General features: G+C 43.2%; 1 protein-coding gene across 1 annotated transcript; it reads left to right on the top strand.

Moving 5' to 3' along the window:
- The first annotated feature begins 1,696 nt into the window (after window positions 1-1,696).
- Window positions 1,697-21,573, top strand: RPP30 (ribonuclease P/MRP subunit p30). Its single transcript, XM_050899366.1, has 11 exons — window positions 1,697-1,778; window positions 2,766-2,821; window positions 3,142-3,198; window positions 3,913-3,987; window positions 4,536-4,607; window positions 11,507-11,596; window positions 13,729-13,845; window positions 17,399-17,428; window positions 17,852-17,889; window positions 19,005-19,084; window positions 21,115-21,573. The coding sequence occupies exons 1-11, from the start codon at window positions 1,697-1,699 to the stop codon at window positions 21,222-21,224; spliced, it is 807 nt and encodes a 268-aa protein (XP_050755323.1). The 3' UTR covers window positions 21,225-21,573.
- Window positions 21,574-22,878: the final 1,305 nt, after the last annotated feature.

Genomic DNA, 22,878 nt, shown 5'->3' with positions numbered 1-22,878 from the left:
AATCCTGTTTGTTGTCTCTGAACACTGCTGCAGTAGGGACATTCAAAAATAATTGATACATGTTTATGGATTGCTTCTTACATTCATTAAGACAAATTAAATCAAGTTCCATCATACACTCAGTCAAAGAAGACCTGGAATAATACCTCGAGCTCTTCCATTTTCACACACATCAAAGACAAGCCTTAACAATACCATTCAGGCTATGCTACTTGTTCGAATGACTGACAGAGAAGCAGTACTGGCTGATCTAATATAATAGGCAAGCACCTTACAGACACAGATAGGCCAAAACAGAGCTCCTTTACTGAAATATCTTGACCCAATATTGTCAAGAACAAAATGCTGCCATAGATGTGGCAGGAACAAAGATGGTTTACCAGCTGGGTTTTTTTTTTCCCTTTCAGAGCAATGTGTGTTTTCCCTGTCCCAGAGATGTGGCAGGCTGTTGCCTACCAACCCTCAAAGCCGCCCTGAGCTCCTGAGCTCCTAGTTCAGTCTCTGCAGCCCACAAGTAGCTTCTCTGCTACCACCATCCCAGGTCTTTGTAACTCATCAGACAGCAAGGCCAGAAACGTGCCAAGAAGGCACTAGTGTTTCTCGGTCATCTGTTGTAAACCATGTGATCTCTTTGGCAGAAATGAGCCACAAGTCCCCAGGCACAGCTAGCACAAGCTGCACCGAGGACAGACCCCGTAAGCAGGGACGTACCAGGAGCTGGCAGCATTGACGCCTTGGCCTTGGTTAGAAGCAGTTTTGCTTCATTAAGAATTGAGAGCTCCAGATACCCACAGACTTCCCTTCGTGAACATTTAGCCCAGTTTGAAGAAACAAAGCCGAGGACTCCCGGCCCGGCCGAGGCCCTGGAGTGCCACCTGAAGGTGGACAGGAATTGCAAACCTGCTGTCTTCAGCAGCTGCCCTAAGTCTCCAGACAAAAAAAAAAAAACTAGTGGTAATTACCACCTGTATTTTACATATTCTGTGCTATTTATCAATGCTAGAACGATATTTGTGCTTTTTGTAACAGTGCTACACAGTGAGTGTGTATTTGGTTACTGGTCTATTACAATTCCTCAGTCCTTTTGCATGTTAGGGGATATCTCTTGACATGGCAGCTTGGGGCTTTATTTCACATTTTTTTAGCTAACGTAGGAAAGAGAAGACCTTTCAATAACTAGAAAGGGCTCATTTTTTTTTTTATTGACCGTGTTCAGATGGAGCTCGACTAGTTTAACTGGTAATACTTCAGTCGAGCAAGGTTACTGCTCCACCTGGTGGGTAGAAGACAGGGCTCTGAGGGGAGCGGTGTGCCTCGGCCTGCTCTGCTTCGGCTGTGTACAGTGGCGAAGAGCCGGATTTCATCTCCTTCAGAGCCAGGTCTGCTCCTCTTCAGAGTCCCGCCTGAGAGCTGAGGAATTCACCACACAGGCTTTCCCCTGGCTCATCGCAGCCCCTTGGTGGAGCACCTCCGACCGAAGAGCACCCGCGACGACGTGGAACACCCTCTTCGTCCGCTGCTGCCGTTCTGTAAATGCAGCTGGCGAACACCGCCAAGCTGACACCCCTCCTGCGGGCCGCGGGGCCCTGCCTGCCCGGGGCTGGAGGGGACTACAAGCCCCAGGCTGCCGCGGGCCGCCGGGGGGCGGTGCCGGGTGCCGGGCCCGGCTGCGGCCCGCCCCGCCGCTGCGCACAGCATGGCCGGCTTCGCCGACCTGAACCTGCCGCAGGGGCCGGACAAGAAGTCTCTGCAGAGCCTGCTAGAGGCCGCGGCGAACTGTGAGTCAGTGCCCCGGGTACGGCGGGAGCGGGGAGGGCGGCGGGGCCGGGGCTTGGGCTGCGGTGCGGGGCCGCTGGGCCTGAGCTGGGGAGGGCCGGGCCCGGGCAGGAGGGCGGCAGGACGCGAGCGGCAGCTCCGGCAGGCTGGTGTGAGCACAGCGTGAGTCTCTCGGCTGAGTTTTCGCTCCCTGTGGGCTGAGCCTCGCCATGCGCTTCCCTGGCGGGTCGCCTTTCCCTTCGCTCCTCTGCGCTCTCCCCGCTCAACTTGGGGTTTTCTTCAAGGGAAGTGACCGGCGCTGAGGTCTTCCCGCTGCTCAGTAGCACGGAAAGCTCGTGTTGTGTCTTGCGGGCTCTGTCTCTGCCTGTTTATCCCAGTGTAACAGTTGTTTTTTTCCCAACGTGGAGACGTTTTTCCGCCTGCAGTTTCTTATGGCCTGAATCTTTTTTCTGCAGAACTGTTGTACAGGCAGGTGCTGCCTGTCCGGTGTTTGGGGGGTGATTTGTCTTTGGCAGGTGTACCATCTTCCTCTGATCTCTGCTGAGCGAGACGTTTTCGTCAATTTTGTCAGCATCATTTTGAATGCTCACCTTGCCTTCTCCTATAGCTGTATCTCTCCCAGCTCTGCGTTGTCTGTAGTTTTAACAACTATCCTGAATGTCCTTAACCATTTTCCCGAAAGAAAGTCATCAACAGGAACAAAGTAGGGCAAAATCTTTGGGGGACCCCAAGTATTCATGTTCATAAAGCTCTGCCATCGAGTAGGTGTTGCCAGGGCTGAGGTATATTAAAAGGCAAACAGAATTTTTTTATTTTAAGGCACTTTTTGGGTGAATTAATTTTCAGAAAAAAATAATGTGAAAGGTAAATATACACGTGATTATTAATTTTGAGATATTTAAGTGATGAGTGTTTAACAGGTTTCTGTTTGGATTTGTTTCCATTAGTTTACTGGACAAAATATTCTTACTATGTGTTTTCTTTTTCAGTGGGATATTCTGCAGTTGCTCTTAATCACGTCATCGATTTTAAAGAAAAGAAACAGGTAATTTTTGTTGGGGTTATTTGTTCTTAGTGTGTTTTCTCTTGTAAACCTACATGCCTTATTACACGTTCCCAAATAGCTTTATCTGCAGAATGCACATCTAGATGTAAGTACAAATGTCTGCATTTGTGACAGAACTCCCATTTTATAATTCAGTATAATTGCCCTGGAGTTAATTTTTAATCTGGTCTGTGTATTGTCCCTGGGAAATAGTTTTGTTAGCATGGCAAATTTCTTTTTAGAATTGGAACACAGCTTTTGGTTACATTGTAAACTTAACCCATGACATTTTGAATAACTTTGTTTTGTTCTGTTTTAAGGAAATCATCAAGCCGGTATCTCCTTCAGAGTTGTTTCCATCTTTGCCTATTGTACAAGTACGTCTAGTTACATTCTATCTATGTATTGTTATTCTGAGTTACATTTTTTACCTTGGTGTATTTGAATATGTGATTTTGTGTATTACATGTTAATCAAAAAAGAGAAATTTGTCCATTGCTTGATTGTTAAAACTCGCAGCATTGGAAGAACAATACACTCGCATTACAGTAGGCTCTATTCATTATTTTAGAAATTATTAAAGAAATTGCTCCGTGTGAATTTTGAATCTTCTCGTAGTTGAATAATTACAGTATAATTCTTGACATTTGAGTCTTGGAAATAACTTCCTGGTTTTGATGGAGCAAGATTTGGATATAATGAACCAAGTCTGTATTTCAAATCACTGATGTATGTTAATTTAGGAACGGCTTTTGCCTGCAGTTGTGGCCTGCCTGGGGAACCATAGCAGTATTAAAACATACTCAGTTTTTCTGCATGATTTTACTTCTTTTTTTTCTTTATTTCTTTCTTTCTCCTTTCTGTTGACCCTTCCTCAGAGTAACACAATAAGTCGTTCTTTGTAAAGGGCAGGTATAATATCAAACAGATCAATGCAAAATAGAGAAGTGTAACTACAGACTTTAGAAAATTAGTATAGGCAAGAATATGAGCAAGGCACCATTTTCTTTTTATAGCGGACAGGGTGAAAGTCACCACAAATTTTTGCTTTGGAGCTTTTTAAGTCTTTTGTATTATTTCTTTTTTTGTAGGGAACATCTAAAAGAATTAAAGTCTTAACCCGGCTAACACTTGTTGTTTCTGATCCTTCCCACTGTAATCTCTTGGTAAGTATATTAATTTTCCAATTTTTATTTCCTTTTCTCAATGAATGAATGAATGAAACTTTGGAAATGGTATGGGGAGAACTTCGTGGATTTTAGGACACTCAGCAGCAATTTCTCAGATCGCATCTTTAACAAATGACGTGATCATGAAGAGATGCAGGCTTACAAGACTGGATATGACTTCTGTTGATCATTTGTCAATATGGGACAACAGTTCTGTTCCTCGGTTCTCTTCCTTGATTTCTGGACTTCTGTGTGTAAACTAGAAGACCATGAGCAAGCCCTGTGTCTTTGTTGTAGTGCTACATGATCGAAGCAAAAGGTGTAAGTGCCTTACTAGATGGGTGGGACAAGATTCAAAATGAGAATGACTGACTTCACAGTATGGCTCACAGCAGAGACCTATTGTGTAGTTGGATGATTATTTGCTTTGTTTTAGTACTTGAAAGTAAAAAAGGGATTTTCTTCTCATTATTTGGTCATAATCATTGCGCATAGCTTTGGCATCTGCCAGAATTCAAGGTAGTAATTGTTTCCTCCTTTTGTAGAGATCAACATCTGCAAATATAAGGTTATATGACATCATAGCAGTATTTCCGAAGACTGAGAAACTGTTCCATGTAAGTACAATCATCTGATTGGTAATGCTCATTCAATAACTTTTAGTGCCTTGGGCTAGTTTGAGTACATGCCTTGTTTTGCTTTTATTTCCCATTTTATACAGGCCTGCATGTCATGGGGCTAATTAAGCAACATAGGCTGCCTGGTCAGTTGATAGACTGAGGAGGTTGGGAGGGATTGCAGGAGGCTGGAAGGCCTTGAGGTGACTGGTTAAAGTCTGAAACATCTACCTGATGAATGGACTTGTATGCTCCTGTGCTGTGGTTTCCTTTGTGTGTCTTGTGTGTGTGTACTTCCTTTGTGAGTACTCCTCTCTAGTGAGGAGAGAAAACGTCTTTTTTCTTTTATATATATATATATATATATATACACACACACACACTATTAGCATGTAGAAAACTTCTGTCTTGAACTTTAACTTCTCAAACTCTGACAGCTTCCCCAAAACACATTTGCTATCTTCTGTTAGCACTAATTGTTCCTGGTCTCTGAAATGCCAGGGAAAGTGGGATGATTTTAAAGCAGAACTAACGTGGTTCTGAGGGTTACCTTCTTCCTTTTAGTCACTAGGTCTTCTCTTAAAAGTTCGTCCAAATGAATAGCTGATCTCTTTTTCTTTAACTTTTCCTATTATTTCTTTGTTTTAAATCAAAAGAGGAGCAAGAGTTTACAAGACAGAGCTAGTTCCGGTTGTCATAGCATCTTATGAACAGATAAAATAAAATTTCCAAAAGTAAACGTGCCTCATTAAACATAACAGCCCTTGCTCTGTTGTCAGATTGAGATTTCTGGTTTTGTTTTGTTTTGAGTGCTTTGGATGCTCAAGTTGAGTGGGAGAAGCTTCACTTCTGTGACTTCATGATATGTTTGTTACTTTGCCTGCCGAGAAAACCATTGAGGTTCTGCAAAAGTAGAGCAGCCTCAAGGAAAATACTTGAAGGGCAGACAGTCATTTTCTCACTCAGATTTTATCCTGGCTGTTCAGAGCAAACTTGCAACTGAAAAATGCCTCCACAAAATTTGTGAGTCTTTGAAGGTGTTGCTGTATCAGTGTTACCAAACAGATGCTGACGTTTGTAGCAGTGGTAGCACTCCAAGTGCGCTAGTGAGAGAAAATAGTGGGTGTGAATCATTTTCAGAACCTTAGTTAGGACTAATTTGTGACCTTAGCCCAACGCTGCTGTTTCTCACATTGGTTTATGTTAATAGAAAAGCAAATATTTTGAACAACACCCCCAATACTCTGTCTCTTCTATGATTTTAGAAAAACAAGGTGTTGCAAGTGTGTTTGACCATGAACTGGTTTGGTCCATTTCTGGTATTTGACTGAGGAAGACATTTATTATTTAGAGGTGATACCTAAATACAGTGATGTGCAGTAATTCTTCAGCTGTTACTAACAGCACCAAGCATCATACTGTCTTCCAACTTTTATCCGTAGCCGCTATATCTTGAATAGACCCTTCCTACCAGAAAAATTCCTAGTTTTGAAACACTATCCGAGGCAGAATGGTCTCAGCTTGGCTTGTTGGGTGATAGCTGTTCATTATCTCTGTCTCTCTCATATTTTTAGTTAAATTGTTCTCAAATACTTGGTAACAGCTGATGTGAGTGGTCTGATCAAGTGGAGCATCTGGAAACAAGTTATCTTTTTGTCAGAATGTTTTTCTTACAATGCCCAAAATTGTGGTGTCTGACCTGTTGCAAGCTCATAAATAATAACATTAACTCTAAACTGGAAGAGTACGTGAAAGCGTCCTGTCTCTGTTAGCCTTGGCAGGCAGCAAGCAGGCATGCAGTTTAAAGCAGTGTGAAGAAGGCACAGGGGCACCAAAAGCAAACGTGAATCTCTTTGGAGGAGTGCCAGAATTTACTTTCAAAGAGAGCTTGTCAGTATAAAACTGAGTCTGTTTTTTTAAGTAAGTTACAGCTACTTTCTAGTACTGCTGAGTACCTGTTTTGACACATTAAAATGATACTCTTCTGTTTTTTCTAAATTATTTCCCCTCCTTTTTGAAAATTTGTCCAAGTAAAGTACAAAGCAAGAGGCTGTAGAAGGAGAACTTTAAAGAATCTTTCAGCAGAAGAATTCAAGCATTAATTATAGCACAGCTTAATGAAACTCATTTCTGACTGCTTTTAGTTTCCTTCCAAGATTTTAGGACTCTTAGGGGTGTGCGAGAGACAAATAGTTGTAAAAAACTTTTGACGGCCACTCTCCACCTCTTTCTTTTGGTCTCTGGCAACAATGTAAAATCTCACTCCTCAAGTGAGCTCAATCAATTTATCATATGTTTAAACAAACACCTGAAGCCAGGTAATCAGCAGGGGCGTGCTGTGTTGTTTTGTGGGGAAAGGGCTTGTGGTTTAACCCCAGCTGGCAACTAAGAACCACGCAGCCGCTCGCTCACTTCCCCCTCGTGGGATGGGGGAGAGAATTGGAAGAGTAAAAGTGAGAAAACTCATGGGTAGAGATAAAGACAGTTTAATAGGTAAAGCAAAAGCTGTGCACGCAAGCAAAGCAAAACAAGGAATTCATTCACCACTTCCCATCGGCAGGCAGGTGTTCGGCCATCTCCAGGAAAGCAGGGCTCCATCACACATAACGGTTACTTGGGAAGACCAACGCCATCACTCCAAATGTACCCCCCTTCCTTCTTTTTCCCCCAGCTTTATGTGCTGAGCATGATGTCATATGGTATGGAACATCCCTTTGGTCAGTTGGGGTCAGCTGTCCCGGCTGTGTCCCCTCCCAACTTCTTGTGCCCCCCCAGCCTCCTCGCTGGTGGGGTGGTGTGAGGAGCAGAAAAGGCCTTGACTCTGTGTAAGCACTGCTCAGCAGTAACTAAAACATCCCTGTGTTACCAACACTGTTTCCAGCACAAATCCAAAACATAGCCCATACTAGCTACTATGAAGAAAATTAACTGTCCCAGCCAAAACCAGCATGGGGGGCTTTCTCATTTAAGGATGGGTATTTTTTATTTTCAGCTGTATTGTGAGTTCTGCTGCAATTGGACGTCCAGCTGCGGCAGTGTTTAAGCTGGCATAAACAGCCACTCATTTCTGCAAGTCCCTGTCTGCGCTGCTGGGGAAGCTGCTTCCTTAGCTGCGTGGCAGTTTGGTTTGAGGAACATGCTTTTGGCTGAAAAGTAACCAGAGTTTGTGCCAAGTTATTTTGCAGGCAGATCCGCTTTCCTGCTCTGATTCAGCATTCAGCCACACGGGTAGTTGTGCCAGCACAAAGAGGATGGCTGTGCTCTGGGCAGGCCAGTGCAGATAGCGACTGTTTAAGCTGACAGTCTCGCAGGTGATGGACAGCGTGTTAGGAAGGAAGCAGGATTGTCAATGAGACCATCTTCATTTCTTCCATGCTGGCAGCACGTTGAGCTAGGGAGGGAACCCAAGCATGTTTCTTGCAAACTGCACGAGGTGAAAGACTTCATCCTTACGTGTTCACATTCAGGGCAGGTTTGTATGTTTGTCTTTTGTTTAAAGATTTTACATTTTCTAACTGTCTGTGGAGAGCTGTGTCAATTTTGTAGAGGTATCAACAGGGAGTCTGGCGCAAGTGATGTTATGCATGGAGTTTCAGCATATACCTCTGGCTCTTTCACTGTTAAGGATAAAGCCTTCTAGGGTGGGTCTTGCACCGCAAATTAACTTTATATTTTAAAATTGGCTGTTGGTAACTCAACATTACCTTGAGAGCGTCATCTTTCTCACCAACAATTTGGCACTTGAATTATTCTCCATAGAACAGGATTTTTCATGTTTTTGTAAAAGAAATGCATGACCATTGGAGCTGTGCTCTAATTTTAGCATGGCCCAAAACCAGTCTGTGCCCTCTTGTCATGAGCCAGGGAAGCTTTTCTCTGACTGAGTGTGGCAGTGAGATGTACTGAAAAATGTGCTCAAATTCTCCAAATAACTTATATCCTCAGGGTTATGAGGAAGCTGTGTTTGCCAAGATAACTGTAGAACACGCTCCTTCTTTAAGTCTCCCAAGAGGACCGTTTTGGGCTGCAACAGGAATGCCTGCTTCATGCCAGTAATAAGGTCTATGCCTGTTGCTTTTCAAAAATTTTGCTTTTTAAGATTTCTGACTGTTTTAATGATATTAGTTAGTTCTGCCTGCTGTTTGTAAGCAATTAGCAGATCACCAGTATCTAGAAAAACTTGCTTATATAAGTCTGAGGATGTAGTGCAAAGGCAAATTTCAGTGTTTATTCCTAAAATGTTTGCCAAAGCTTTCTTCAGGCCATCCAAGCAGTGGCAAATCATTTATTTCTGGCTGTCTGGAGTTTCCCAGCAGATGGGGCTCTTGCCTGCGGTGCAGCCAGGCAGGCGCTGGTCTGTGCAACTGCTGCATATCATTTTCTGTATGAAGTTTTTGCACTTCAGATCTTTTCAGCAGGCAGGGTAACCTTAACTTGCCTGCGGGTGTGACTTGTCCAGGAGCCAAAGCTAGGGTGACCATTGGAGTGTTTGGAGAAATCTCCTCTCCAACTTCCCATGCAGTGCAGGAATTCCTCCTTATGGGGAAGTATGACTCTTAATTTTGTTTTTCTTTGGTGGTGTTTTCTGAAATGTTCTTGTCACTGGAATCCTGTAGATACCCTGGGATTTGGGTCACTCCCTTTCCCACTGTGCTTAATGTGCAAAATGGAAAAGAGTTTTCCAGTGTTTTGGAGCTGATTAGGAAGGCTTGTTTTCTCGTCATGTAGGGCAACTTGCATGTTTCTGATGTGTATTCTTACTTTCCTTCATTTTCAGCTTTCTGAATTTCCTATGGCCTCACTGACATCTTTTCTAGGACATGATTCGGAGCTATTTGCTCTGTGCCTGTTCCCATAAATCACCTCTGTCTAAATGGTAGTTTGTATTCCACATAAGGAAAGGAGTAAAACTGGCTGTAGTAGGGCTAAACTTACACATGCAAGTCTAATTCGATACAATAGATTCCAACTGTGTCCTGCCTAACAGAGTTGGTAAAGGTAGGGCATGAAGATAAAGTTTAGTCTGAATGGCCTGGTAGAGACATTTTAACATCAAAAACCTTGTGGTTTGCTGGATCTTTGAATTGCCCTCACATGGGCTGTGGCCCTCCTGTCTAGGAGGGAGTGCTATCAGCAGCTAAGAAACATTCCTGAAGCTGGGCCTCTGCTCTCATCTCCATCCAAATTTCATGTGAACAAACCAGTAGAAGACCAGTTTGCAAAGCAATAGCCTGCCCTGCGTTAGAGCAGCCCAGCCCTGGGACTCCCCGCAACCCCCACCACTTTCGTGCCGGTGCGAGGAGGGATGAATGGTTGGCGCCTAGCCCAGGTGTGTTTGGAACAGTTGCTGGCAGGTTTCTGAATGCAGAGAGTTCCCCTACATGTAGAAAATTCCTTTTCAATTTCTTCAGCATATTTATCTTCTTTGTTACAACGCTGCTTACAGACATTAGTCTGGCCCTGTGTAATCATCTTTACAGGGTAGGCATATATAATTCCTACATATCTTGTGTGCATGAGATTATATGTAAATCAAGGGCTCCCTTTTATGTGCGCTTGATTTTCTCTGTACGTCAGTGTGGAGATTCTCAGCCCTTTGTTTGTTCCTTCCATCTTTTAATACAGGCTGTAAATTGTGGTGTGAGTTCAAAGCTAAGCTTTTAAACTATAACCTTCGGTGCCATCTTCAGACTCCTCCAGAGACGTGACTTTCAGGAAGGACTGCACATTCCCCACCCAGCCAGGAAAGCGAGGCCCTGTGAATCAGCTTCCACTACTTGCCGTGAGGCACCACCAGTCACTGTCTAACCTTCTGCTTTTCTTTCAGTCTTTTCTCAGTTGCTTCTGGTAAAAATAATTAATCCTGAAAACAAACAGTTGCTACACTGGAATTAGAGAGTGATGGGGTAAGGGGCAGTTCCTGGGCTGTTCCCTTTGTAAACAGGGGTTGTCCTTCATTAGCTGTGGGTTCTTTTGCCAAAAGCCAGCATTGCTTCTACGTGTCCTATGTCAGATAAAAACAAAGCAATAAGTCTTGCCTTTGGGTTGGTCATTATTTTATTGGAAAAATAGTTCTGTAGGTGAGAGAAGACATGGGTTTTAAGCTAGAAATGCTCAAGCTGTGCACCTGTAACCCTGCTGTTTTATTGGCATACCTGCAAGGCATAGTACCTCTTCATTTTAAAACTGAACTCACCCTGGAGAGACATTTGTTGCTGTCCTGGTTTCAGCTAGGACAGAGTTAATTTTCTTCCTAGTAGCTGGTATAGTGCTGTGTTTTGGATTTAGTAGGAAAATAACGTTGATAACACACTGATGTTTTTAGTTGTTGCTAAGTAGTGTTTATACTAAGTCAAGGATTTTTCAGCTTCTCATGCCCAGCCAGCAAGAAGGCTGGAGGGGCACAAGAAGCTGAGAGGGGACACCACCAAGACAGCTGACCCAAACTGGCCAAAGAGCTATTCCATACCATATGACATCATGCCCAGTATTTAAACTGGGGGAGTTGGCTGGGAGGGGCGGATCGCGGCTTGGGAACTAACTGGGCATCGGTCAGCGAGAGGTGAGCAATTGCATTGTGCACCACTTGCTTTGTGTAGTTTAATTCTTTTAGTATTACTATTGTCATATTATTATTATCATTATCATTGTTTTTCATTCCTTTCTGTCCTATTAAACTGTCTTTATCTCAACTCATGAGGGGTTTTTTTTTTCCTGATTCTCTCCCCCATCCCACTAGGTGGGGGGGGAGTGAGCGAGTGGCTGCGTGGTGCTTAGTTGCCGGCTGGGGTTAAACCACAACAGTTGCATTAAGAAATGAAGGAGAATATTAGTGCACCTGAAGTTGGTTATGCGTTTTTTGGCGTATCTAATAATCTGTTCCTGTTTCTTTGCTGTAGATTGCTTGCACAACTCTAGATGTGGATCTGGTATGCATAAATGTAACAGAAAAGCTGCCATTCTACTTCCGAAGGCCCCCTGTGAATATGGTAAATTTACGTCTGAATTGTTTTCTTGCTGTTAAATTCTGTATTTAATGTCAGTCTGAGTTGAATTTCCTACCATTTCCCTCCCACCATTCCCATCCAAGTGGTTCTTTTATTTTCTTGTATAATGTATAGTGTTGTTTCAGATGTCCTTCACTTCAAGGCCTCCACTGCAGCATTTAATACACAGTGATGTATGTTTTTCTTTTTCTCCTTCCTGTCCCCCACTTAAGAAGGCAGAAGTGGTGTTCCCAAGGAATGGAAACAGAGCCTTAGGGCCGCTACTATGCTAAGCAGTGAGATGTGTTGTGATTGCTGACTAAGCTGCTTCCCAAACCAGAAGTGGTACAGCTGTGTCAGAATAGATAAACAGCCCTGTGATTTAAAAGACAGGAGAATGTGAATGACAGTGTTAATTTGGGAGAAGGGTGTCGTGCCAGTTATTTGGAGGACAACTGTATTGAATCCATACTTAGACAAAGGAATGTCTTGGCAAATGAACCAATTGTGGAATTGCTAAATATCTGCTGTGGGACACAAGATGACTATCAGCATGGATCAAATATTTTGTTAATACAATTCTGCTTACTGTTGGTGGTTTGCCAGAAAGCTTAATCTGAACATGCTCTTAGGTGAACTAGTTTTTTCCTCTGAGTATGTGTCAAGGTTCATTCCACATGGGCATTCTTGGCTGATCTAGTCCTTAGCACTTAAAAATTTAAATTTGGAATTGGCTAGAAATCCCACTTCCTCTTCTACAGAAAGTTTGACCTAGAATAAAAATTAAAAATTAACTAGAATTAATCCTGAAACAGAACAAAAGTAATACTTTGGAATTTACTATAGACTGGGAATTTCAACATTCCACTTGGAAAAAAAATTTTGTGTGAAATGTTGTTTGAAAGTACCCTAGCTGCCTAAAACTCCAGGAGCTGACCCAGGTGAGGAGCTGGGTGGCTCTTGGAGCCCTGTGTTTGGAGACATTTTCCTTACAAGCTACTTCTCAGCTTCCACACTCCCAGCTTCAAGGCAGTCTGTCTGTCAGACTCGTTTTGTGCATCCTGGGGCAGTCAGTTTTGGTTGTTGTGATGCCAGACAGACAGATTGGCAGGCAGCTGAAGTGGTGGGGATGAGGTTAAAAATCTGCTTGACTGGAAGTTGGTGTATTGCCATCACCTGTTTTGGTTTTGATAAATTCAGGCTTCTCTTCTTGTTTGCAGATGTCAGACCAGTTCTGTGTAAAACATTTGATGTGTACATAGCTTCTGTTGTGCTTGCATGCAGAGTTCATGCATGGATGGGAGCTGGGTTAATTCCATCTGTATTCAGTTACTGGACTCTCTTGCAGTATTAACATTGCAGCATTTTTTAATAATATGAGTATAAAGCATAGAGTAACATTTCAGTCAAATGTAGTATAGGCCATGGAACAAAGAACTCCTAGCTTTGAATTGTGTCTTTATCACTAACTCACTGTGTCCTATAGCAAGTTGCTTAACCTTCCTCTGTGTGTTTGCAAAAACAAGAATACCAGGCTTTTGGTGAGGTACTTTGACAGATAGCAAAGGATTTTAAAGCAGCTGAAAATATGATCAGTATTACTATTTGGAACCTCTCCTGCGACTCACTGTTATTTAATGTTGTCACAAATACCAGAGTATGCTGTGAGACAGGAGAGAAGGGTCCTCATTGCTGCTTTTATGCAAGGACAAATTCCTCATCTGCAAGACGTAGGTACTGTGGGAAGCGGTGGTCTTCCTTACAGCAGGCTGTGGGGCTAGAGGAGGAGAGTCCTCAAAATTTCCAGACTTGTTTCTGACCAGCAGTGGTTACTTGTCTCCTCGAGTCTGTGATAGTGGAAAGCCAATTACAACTAATAAGGGGCTGGTATTTCTTTGTTTGTTAAACCTCATTTGTCTGTCATCCCAAGATTCAAGTATGCATATCTGGTGTACAGTGAAACCTTCCCCCTAGCCCCTTTCATGCTACGCTGTGCTCTTGCTGGAACAATTCTGCCTTAATTTTTTTGTATATAACACAGTTAAACTGAGAATAAGCTACATCAATAATAGACAGCAGTTGTTAGATTGTTATGCTTCTCTCCTTTTGATTTTTGATCACTCTTTCATGTGAAGGCAATAGATCGAGGCATTTACTTTGAACTTCTTTACACGCCTGCCATCAAAGACTCCACAATGAGAAGATATACAATTTCAAATGCGATCAGCCTGATGCAGATCTGCAAAGGAAAGGTAAGCTCTCAAAGTGAAAGCAGGCTAATTAATTCAGTTTAAATTCTTCTGGAGTTGTACAGACTGAGCCATTTTAAATGAGTTTGATGCTGGGGTTTCTGAAGCTGTGACTGAATCTTTGCCTACTAATACAAGGACACAATTATTCTAGCTCCAGATACTTCCAGCCATGCACCACTGCATGCTTTCTTCTTAAGCTGTCAAACTGTTAGATTCTTTTTTCAGAACAACCTATCTGTTATTATGGTATGCAATACCCAAAACAAAAGGGGGTGGGGGAGAAGTGCCATAGATCTAAGGTTTGCACTAGAACTGAAATCCATGCATCTCTTTAAAATCCCCCATTTCTTATTTCTGATTGACCAAAAGCTCTTTTTTGATAGTATACCTTGAATATGGGGGGTAGAAAATAATAAGAAAAAAGTAGAAATCTTGTTTTGTTAAATGGTTAGTAAATTCCCAGTGTACAAAACAGACCCAACAGCTAGCTGGCTATCAGCCAGGGCTTTGCTGCAGTCAAATTCTTCCCTGTTACTGAAACCCAAGGAAGAAGTAATGCTTGCAGTTGAGACGCCTGTAATCCATTGCTTTCATACCTTACCTCCTCCCAGGCTACCAGGCTAAGCTGCCTGTCATGCTGGGTCCTCTCAGGCCGTGTTTTTTTTAGCAGGGAAGCACATCGTAATACATATCCAAGTTAAAAGAGGTTGTAGCTCCCACCACCTTTATTGGAAATGGCCTTTGCCACACTTAGCTAGTCCAGAGAAGCCAAAACTGGCATTACCCTGCAAATCTAGTCTGAAGTGGGATACACAGCTTGGAAGGCCAATTAAAAGCAGATCCGTTGTTACCTCAGTTCCTCTCAGGCATGGCAGCCTATTCTATAGGACAGCAGAGTGGGTCAAACAGATTAATTCCCTTGGTGCTACAGAAGAAAGTGAGTATTTGCACGGCCTTTCCTGAGAAGCCTAGCTCTGGGAGTTAATTGCATAAAAACATTGACTTGGAGATGAGGTACATACACACAAAACCCCTTTCCTTTGGGATTCCTTTTTGCCAGTGCTCCTCTTGCCTCTATGCAGTGAAAGATGTGCTTCTCATGCGGTTGTTGATTTGGAGAGCACCAGTTGAGTTGGCATCACAAACAGAGCAAGTGAGATGTTCAGGCACTCAGTCTGTGCACAGTGCCCTTTCTGCATCTGTCAATCTAGTGCATCACCTGTGCCTGGAAGGTAAATCAGCTGGAGCTGGGCACGTCAAGTTGTTGTTACGCACTGGAAGAGCTGGGAGAGGACTGCTAGCTTGTCTTTATGTTTTGCCTTTGTTTTTTGCGTCCAGGCTCAGTACCTGGTGGGCCAGCAGAGATGGGTATTAGCCCTCACTGGCAGTTTGTCTCCATCAGTTATGTAAAGGCCTTTTTTTAATGAGGCGTGGGGTGGCTGGGCCATAGGCTGCTTGCATTGGCACCTGGCACGCAGCTCTCGCCCTCTGTAACCTATAGTTGCTGAACTTGTAGCAGCTTTTGGATCCTTTTGTTCATCCTCTGTTGTAGTAGGGCAGAGAAACTTCCAGAAACTTACTGGTGACCTCAGAGCTGGCGTTGAGCAGAGTCCTTAAAACATGTTAAAATGTGCAGGGAATGAGGGAGGGACTCACCTGCCTTGCCAGACAGAAGGTGTGCATAGCCACAGTCCCTCACCTCCTGTGTTTTGGTAACTGAGTGTGGGTACTGTGCCTGGAGCAGTGTACTGAACAGCTGCTGTCTCCTTTACCTGGGGAGATAATGTTTTGCCTTTGAGTTCTTCCCTTTAGTCCTTCCCTTGGATTTGCCTTTGCCTGCCTTGCCTTCACTCGCTAGCAGTGCTTTTCTTGTCTGCTCTTGTCTCCTTCTCCTGTCTTACCCATCCCCTAACTGGAAGCCAGTTGCCTTTGAACCAGGCAGAGCATATCTCCAGTGCACAGCAGTGAACCATGATCCCGTGCTGGTTCAAGATGGTTCACACAGCTGCTCTGGGAACTTCTTCGAGCCTGGGAGACAGGCGTTGGTTGCTACAGCTCAGAGCAAGAGACTTGAATTTTCCCAGCAAGCTCTTGCAGTCAGCACCACTGATGCTGAAAAGCACCCTTGGGATCCATAGTGCAGTCATTTTAAAGGTGAACTATGCAGAAAGAAATGTCCTAGGCTCCATCATGATCTGTGCTGTTAAGTCACTTTGATGTACGTATTGCTTCTGCTTCTGGCTTTCCTTATGCTAAGGCAGAGTTGTCTGTCCCACCCTTTCCTCCTCAGCACACAAGGAAACCTTGGGCACAGTGTGAACATGCAGTCATTTCCATGCAAATAGCTCTTTTACATGTTGAGTTCCAGCTGCGCGCAGAGCATTTTCTTCCAGTGTCTGCCCTGCTCTTGTGCTGGGGGTGTGGCAGGACAAGCAAAGCAATGCGGCGAAGGGATCAAAAGCCCCACCTTGTAACCGGAGGTGGTGTGATGTGTTGGTGGTACTGACGTCAGAGCGGGAAAGTCTCTTGCTGCCTCAGTACGATCCCCATTCCCACCCACTCAAGCAGGAATTCCCAAAGCCTTTTATTCAGTATAATAAAAGGTGCAAGGAATTTTTCGCTGCTGCAAAGTTTCCATCCGTGCAAAACAGTCTCCCCCTGGGTGAGCATCCTTGGAGGTTTAACATCAGAAGAGCGCTGGCAGCTGAGCTGTGGTATCTGCTAGCCCCTGAGCAGTCACGTACCTGTTCTGCAGAAACCCTTTGGGAGAGAAGGGAGAAGGATGTCTCTCTGCCTGGTGATTTTCATGGGGGTGCCAGTGTTGAGGGAAGTGAGCGTATGGCATGAACTGGCAGCCCCTGCCTAGCTGCAGGCAGGTTTCCTGAACCAGTGTGAGTTTGATCAAGGCCAGCGTGAATGCTGAGATTAGGATTGAGTTGTACCGCAACACAGAGTAGGCTGAAAATTTGGGAGCACCAAACTGTCTAAAGGCACTATCTGTAAGCTGCTTCTGAGGGATCCTGGACTCCTCTTCTAAGTCCATTTCTGTTACAGCTCAGGCCAAGTTGTCATTTGTATGGGGCCTCTTTCAGCTAGTGTAAAGAAAGGGGGCAATTCTTAACACAGTGTGTGCAACTCTGCTTTTCTTCTTTACCCTTAAGGTCCCTTTAAAATCCACTATGAGAGATACAGGCTGATAGGTGCTTGCTTAATGCCATCACTCTGACATTTATACTGCAGCCTATCCCTCTAAAAGGTGCAGTGCTTATTCAACTCACATCTGTCTGTGAGAGGTTTGTAATTGCAAGGGAGGGCTTGTCCGTGTGCCCCTCTCTGTACGGGACAGGGAGATAACCTGGGTTTATTCATGTCCCAGATTAAGATCCATGCCCTGCTGGAGTTCACTTCATCTGAGGGCATCAGATACTCTGATATTTAATTGGGCTCTGAGCCTGAACTTAGCTGATGCTCATAAAGTCTTTGCTGCTTGCTGATTTTTTTTATTTCTTGATGCTGTCTGACAGATGAATGCTTGTTCTTTTTTGTTTTCCAGAACATTGTTATATCTAGTGCAGCTGAAAGGGTAAGTCCCAGATTTTTTTTGAAGTCAGAACAATTTGAGGATTTATCTGTGGCTGAATATACAGCTTTAATTATATATTAAACATATAAAAATTGTAATTTTAAATATGATTGCCATCTTGTGGGTTTTTTTAATCAATCTGTTTTACCAAAGAAGTGTATTGTGGGGTTTGGGGTTTTTTTTTTGTTTGGTTAGGTGGGGGTTTTTTGCTGCTATGGTATTTTCCGTGACAGTTTTCTCACAGATGGGGACTCTGTTTTCCAAAAGAATAGTATTTGCTTGATTTCCTAGTGCATCTTCAGCAGCTTGCTATTGCGTAGCATGTAATCTTGCCTTCCTGATAGTCCTGTCCTGCCTTGCTCATGCTCTGTCAGCCTGCAAAAAAGTGCGTACACGTATCCAACCTTCTTTGGTTTGTTTTAGCCTCTAGAACTGCGAGGTCCTTATGATGTGGCTAATCTGTATCCTTTTTCCAAGTCAAAGACAGCAGTTAATAGTAACATGTGAAAGTTCAAAGTGGTTTTGAAATGCTTCCATCCTTTACACTCCTTGAACTTTACACAGTGATGCTTGTTGGTGACCAATTCAATGAATCAGGGCTCTGAGTGGGTCTGGAAGGAGCAACAGATCTTGGTCATGGGGTGGCTGTAATAGTGATGTGTGTATTCAGCTACAGGTATATTTTGTTGTGATATGCATTGATATTGTATGGGTGTAAGCAGAGAAATTGATAAAATCATAAAAATCTATGGACACTGTGAACCAAACCAGAAATTATTACTTATAATCTCCAAGGTGCCACATCTTTGGTAGAAGAAGCTATAAAATCATATTTATATTAAGAAAGAAAAAGTTCCTATCTGAGTGCTGGTTACTCCTGTTCTGAATTTTCCAGTCCTTAGTTACATATGTGCTGTTAAATAAGTGGTTGTGTTCTAGAAACCAAGGAGAGTGTCTTCTCTCCCCTTCTTTTGGGAATTCAGATACATTTTTACTGCTCCCTGCCCCACAAGCGCATATCTGGACTGTCCCTCGAAGGGGAGGAGCGTGCTCTGAGTCATGAGAACCGTGTGGGAGGGTGTGCAGCCTGGAAGGATTTTACGCGCAATGTTTCCTTCCCTCTTAAAAAGAGCAGTCACGCTCAACCCAGATTAACACACCTAATCTGGTGTCATCCCTGCTCAAGGTGGCTGGGAACTTTTCAGCATAATGCTTTTGTATCAGACAGTGCCCTTTCCCCAAAACTGAAATTTTCAATGGGGTAATATTTTTTTTTTTCCTGATTATGCACATAAAAATGTTCCTGTGTTGACAGACTTTTATTTTCAAAAGTACAGCTTCTTGTCTGGAAAAAAGCAACGTTGCCAGGATATTTCAAGGAGGGCTGCTGGGTAACTGCAGCCAGGAGAATTGGGTGCCTCAGTTCCCTGCCTCTGGGTAACCTTATGCAAAATGTCACTTTGAGTTACAGCTTTGCTAATTCCCAGTTATTTGTAGAGTTAGCAAACCTATCAGGCAGACTTCCCTGTTCTGTTTGTTCCTTTCTGTGCATTTTGATCCTGAACAAAGGTGACAGAGGTTTGCTGTTTGGCCTGTCAGAAAGCGAAGCCAAGGCAGCTGTGTCTACCAACTGCAGAGCTGCCATGCTTCACGGAGGTAAGTGAAAAGCACATGCAAGCTCGTCGAAGTAACATGTGCATTTGTTAAACTAAGTTCGTGTTAATGCATATTTTCCAAAAGGTCTGAGACCTTACAGAGCAATTCAGCTTGGGGTTTTAGCTCCCTTGTCCAATGCATGAAGAGAAGCTTGTGTGGGAAGGGTGTTTTATTTTCCCTTGTTGCCATGTTAGCAAATCAGTGGCTGAACTGATGGTGCTGTCTGTACTGGAGTACTCACTTAACCACATTAACGAGTCATAAACTGTTTAGCCAAAACACAGGTCTGCCTGTTGTGCTTCGTAGAGAAACTATTCCTTGTTTCAGAAAGGGTTGAATGCTGATGTTGATGACACCAGCAGAAACTACATCACTGACTTTAAAAAAATCGGGATGCATGTGTTTTGCATTTACCCTCTTGCAGCATGAGTGCAGAAGCAGCCTTTGCCATGTCCCTTTCTGATGCTTCATTATGTGGTCTGTTTCTGACTCGCTCTTCGGTGTGGACCGTTTCAAACTTGATGGAAAATCAAATACCCTGAGTGCTTGCTGCTTAGAAAAAAATGTTTCATATAGTGTACAGTGGCTTGAAGAGTTTTGGTGAAACAACACTTGCGTCCTTATGCTCTCAGCAGAGGCAGTGCACAGTAGCTCTCTTCTACTTGCCCATTTTTAATATTAAGAAAGTGGAAATTTAGCTTGTGGCCCCCTGCACTGGAAATCAAAAGGTTTCCAGTTGTATTTTGTGTCCTGGTGTCAGTGCAGCAAAAAGATGCCACAGTTTGTGTTCCAGCAATCAATGTAGATCCTTGCTTTCCACTGTAGCACCAATTTCTCCATCTCTGCCCTCCCTTTCACATGCTTATTTATTGCTTCTTAGTGTTTCTTGATTTTTGTTGTTTATTCTGATGGCAGTTTAACTTTGTGACTGAGTAGTCGCATCTGGCTCTTAATTTCTGCCTCTGTCAACGTTTGTTGGGTAGGCATGATTTCCAGTCACCTTCCCAACAACTTGAGTTGCTCTAAGTTTCAAACGCACCGTAGGATTTGGTCTGCATCTCTTGTTTCAGTAGAGGTGGGGCTTGAACCTGCTGTAATTCACAGCAGGTAGCTTTGATCTCTTGGAGAGGGCATTTCTGTGAACAGGGTCCTCCTCCTCCAGCCTGCTACTCATCTACATAGACACAGTGTGTTGGAAGAATTTTTGTCAGGTTTATGTAGAATTTCTCAAGACAGTCATCTGTCTTATCTGTGAAATTAAATAGCAGATGTCATTTCCTGACCCCAAAGAACACTAGCCCAGAATAAGTCAATATATTTTGGCAAGGTTCTTGCAGAGCCTCTTTGCTAACAGTATTTGTAGGGAATCTCTTCTACCCCAAATTTTGCAGAGAAGCCTCCCACCAGTAGTTATGAAATTGGATTGGGCTCACTAGGTTGTCTGGCAAACGTGAGCAGTTTGGTAACATCACACAGTAGTATTTTATGGTAGTGCTGAGGGTTCTGTAAATAAAATATTCTTGAATACCATAAAGCCACTTACTTGGTATGTATAGGGGAACCTCTGCCAATATAGCTGTGCCAGCATAGTCTGTTTCAGAATCCTGGGGTATGTGAATATATTTTTTACTTTTTTTTTTTTAAGAACAGTATGTTTTGCTCAGAAATGCAGAAATGCTTTTGACAATGCTTCAAGAATGTGTCCTTTTGACTATTGAACTGATTAAGCCTGGTTTCCTATGGGTTTGTGTGTCTGCAGCCCCTCAACCCCTGCAGACCTCAGTTTTCCCTTATGTTTGCTGTAATTCTACACCCACCATCAAATTTCCCCCTTTAGTTTCCGCACTCCATAATGCAGCGTATCCCCAGCTCCTGCCCATGCAGGTTGCTTACCTGCTGTGTGTGCTGACTGGTTGGCTATTAAACATGTTAAACTGTGCTGTGGGGCATGGACACCTGAAATAAGTATGCATTAAATGCATTAGTGTCACTTTATTTGAGGTACTGCAGCTTCTGCTTGTATATTCCAGAAACTCGGAAGAGTGCCTGTGGGGTAGTGTACACCATGAAGAAGCCTCGCAAGGTTGAGGAGGAAGAAACAACACTGCCAGCCTGCAAAAAAGCTAAGACTCAAGCTTGAGGACTGAACCAATTGTCAACAGGAGCCTCCCTCCCATCTTTACCCAGTGTTGAGTCTTCCCCCACCCTCCAGCCAGCCCAGTTCCTGCCTTACTACTTTGTTTAGCCTGGAGAAGAATTATTCTTCTGGTGTTCAAGTGAGGAAAGCTGTGGGAATGAGACTGCTGAATGGTAGTTCACCACATCTGAAGGGTCATGCTGGGCTTCTGGCCAAGGTCAGGAGACTGTCTGTCCACCCTGTCTTAGGTCTTCTGGAGTTAGTGCAAACTCAACACAACGTTTCTAACATATGGAAATTTTCAGTTGTACAAGTGCATTCCTTTTTTATTAAAAATGTTTCTAAGAACGCATGTTTGAAGTCTAGCTCTTATGGTTTCTCAAGTTCTAAACACATCTCTGTACTAAACCTTACAACTGCAAGCCAGTAGATGAAGTTTACCTTAGTGGCCTGTGAAGAATAATAGTGCAGTAAAAAAAAAAAATAAATCTGCTTCCCATTCTGTTTTGTGATCAACGGCTATAAAGAAGATCCCAGGATCTGTTACTTGCTAGGAGGTATCTTGGATTTGTGTTACAGTAGGACTGACTGACGTGACCTGCCAGACACACATCCCAAAGGCCATCCCTGTCCTGCAGCTCTTAAAACCAAACAGTAACATGAGATGGTTACCACAGATGGGAAGGAAGAGCCCAAGGTTAGACTGAATGTGTGCTCAGCATGGTATGTTGCAGTCGCAGCACAACAGCTGTCTCACCTAGGCCTGAGCAGTGTCCACGTCACATCATTTTTACTGCATCATTTCCTTCTTTATGTCCTGGTCTGGCAGTGTTGTCTATGAGAGTGTTCATTTTGCTGCCTCCTGCCTTTCCGTTTTCCTTCCTGTTAATGCCTCAGTAAACCTAATCTGGCTGCCAAAAAAGCAATCATAACAGATTTATAATCAGCAGAGCATTTTCAGAGCTCTTCCAAATGTTGACTGAAGTTTTTCTTTTGATTAAACCAATATAAAAATTATGTAAGCTACTGTACTCAAGATACTCTTGAGCCAGCTTTACTGTGAATATTCCAGTTCTCTGTTTGCATCTGACAACAAGTTGAAAAGTGGAAGTTGTAGCACGTAAAATATTGCAGAAATCTTGCAGTGGGTCATCTCTGAGCTCTTAGTAACTGGACTGACCAGAATAGATGAAGTTCTTGGTAGACTAACAGTTCTATATAATGCTGATGTAAGTCACAACAGCTTTTGCTTCCTTCGACAAATAATGAAATATTTTTCCTTTATGTTACTGTTTTACTTGTTGACTTTGTGATTTGAGTCTGTTTTATTATAGGTATTGGGATGTTTTATATATATATACACACATACACAGTAGTTTGTCATTTATGGACTCACCTCCAAAATGATGCTCTAACCAGAGAAGAAGCAAAATGTGTTTGTCTGGTGCAATTTTCTGAATGACACCTTATCTTGCCTTGGCCAGAGAATAACCTACCTTGAGCGTGACAGAAGTTGTTTGGTAACTAGCATACGGAAAGAGGCTTTTGAATGCTAGAGATCCTTCTTGCTACTTGTTTGACTTGATTTAAAAAATTTACAGTCTGCATCTTTGCCCTTTAAGTATATACAGTGCTTCAGGAACTGATTGAAAAGTTT

This window comes from Gymnogyps californianus, chromosome 6, assembly GCF_018139145.2.
Source record: "Gymnogyps californianus isolate 813 chromosome 6, ASM1813914v2, whole genome shotgun sequence".
NCBI lineage: Eukaryota > Metazoa > Chordata > Aves > Accipitriformes > Cathartidae > Gymnogyps > Gymnogyps californianus.
Note: the sequence above shows the minus strand (reverse complement) of the source record. Positions and strands in the feature narration are given on the sequence as shown.

Coding starts and splice junctions, on each gene's coding strand:
- RPP30 (XM_050899366.1), top strand. CDS start 1,697: ATGGCCGGCTTCGCCGACCTGAACCTGCCGCAGGGGCCGGACAAGAAG. Junction 2,822..3,141: donor ATTTTAAAGAAAAGAAACAG/GTAATTTTTGTT, acceptor TTCTGTTTTAAG/GAAATCATCAAGCCGGTATC. Junction 17,890..19,004: donor CCTTATGATGTGGCTAATCT/GTATCCTTTTTC, acceptor CAAAGGTGACAG/AGGTTTGCTGTTTGGCCTGT.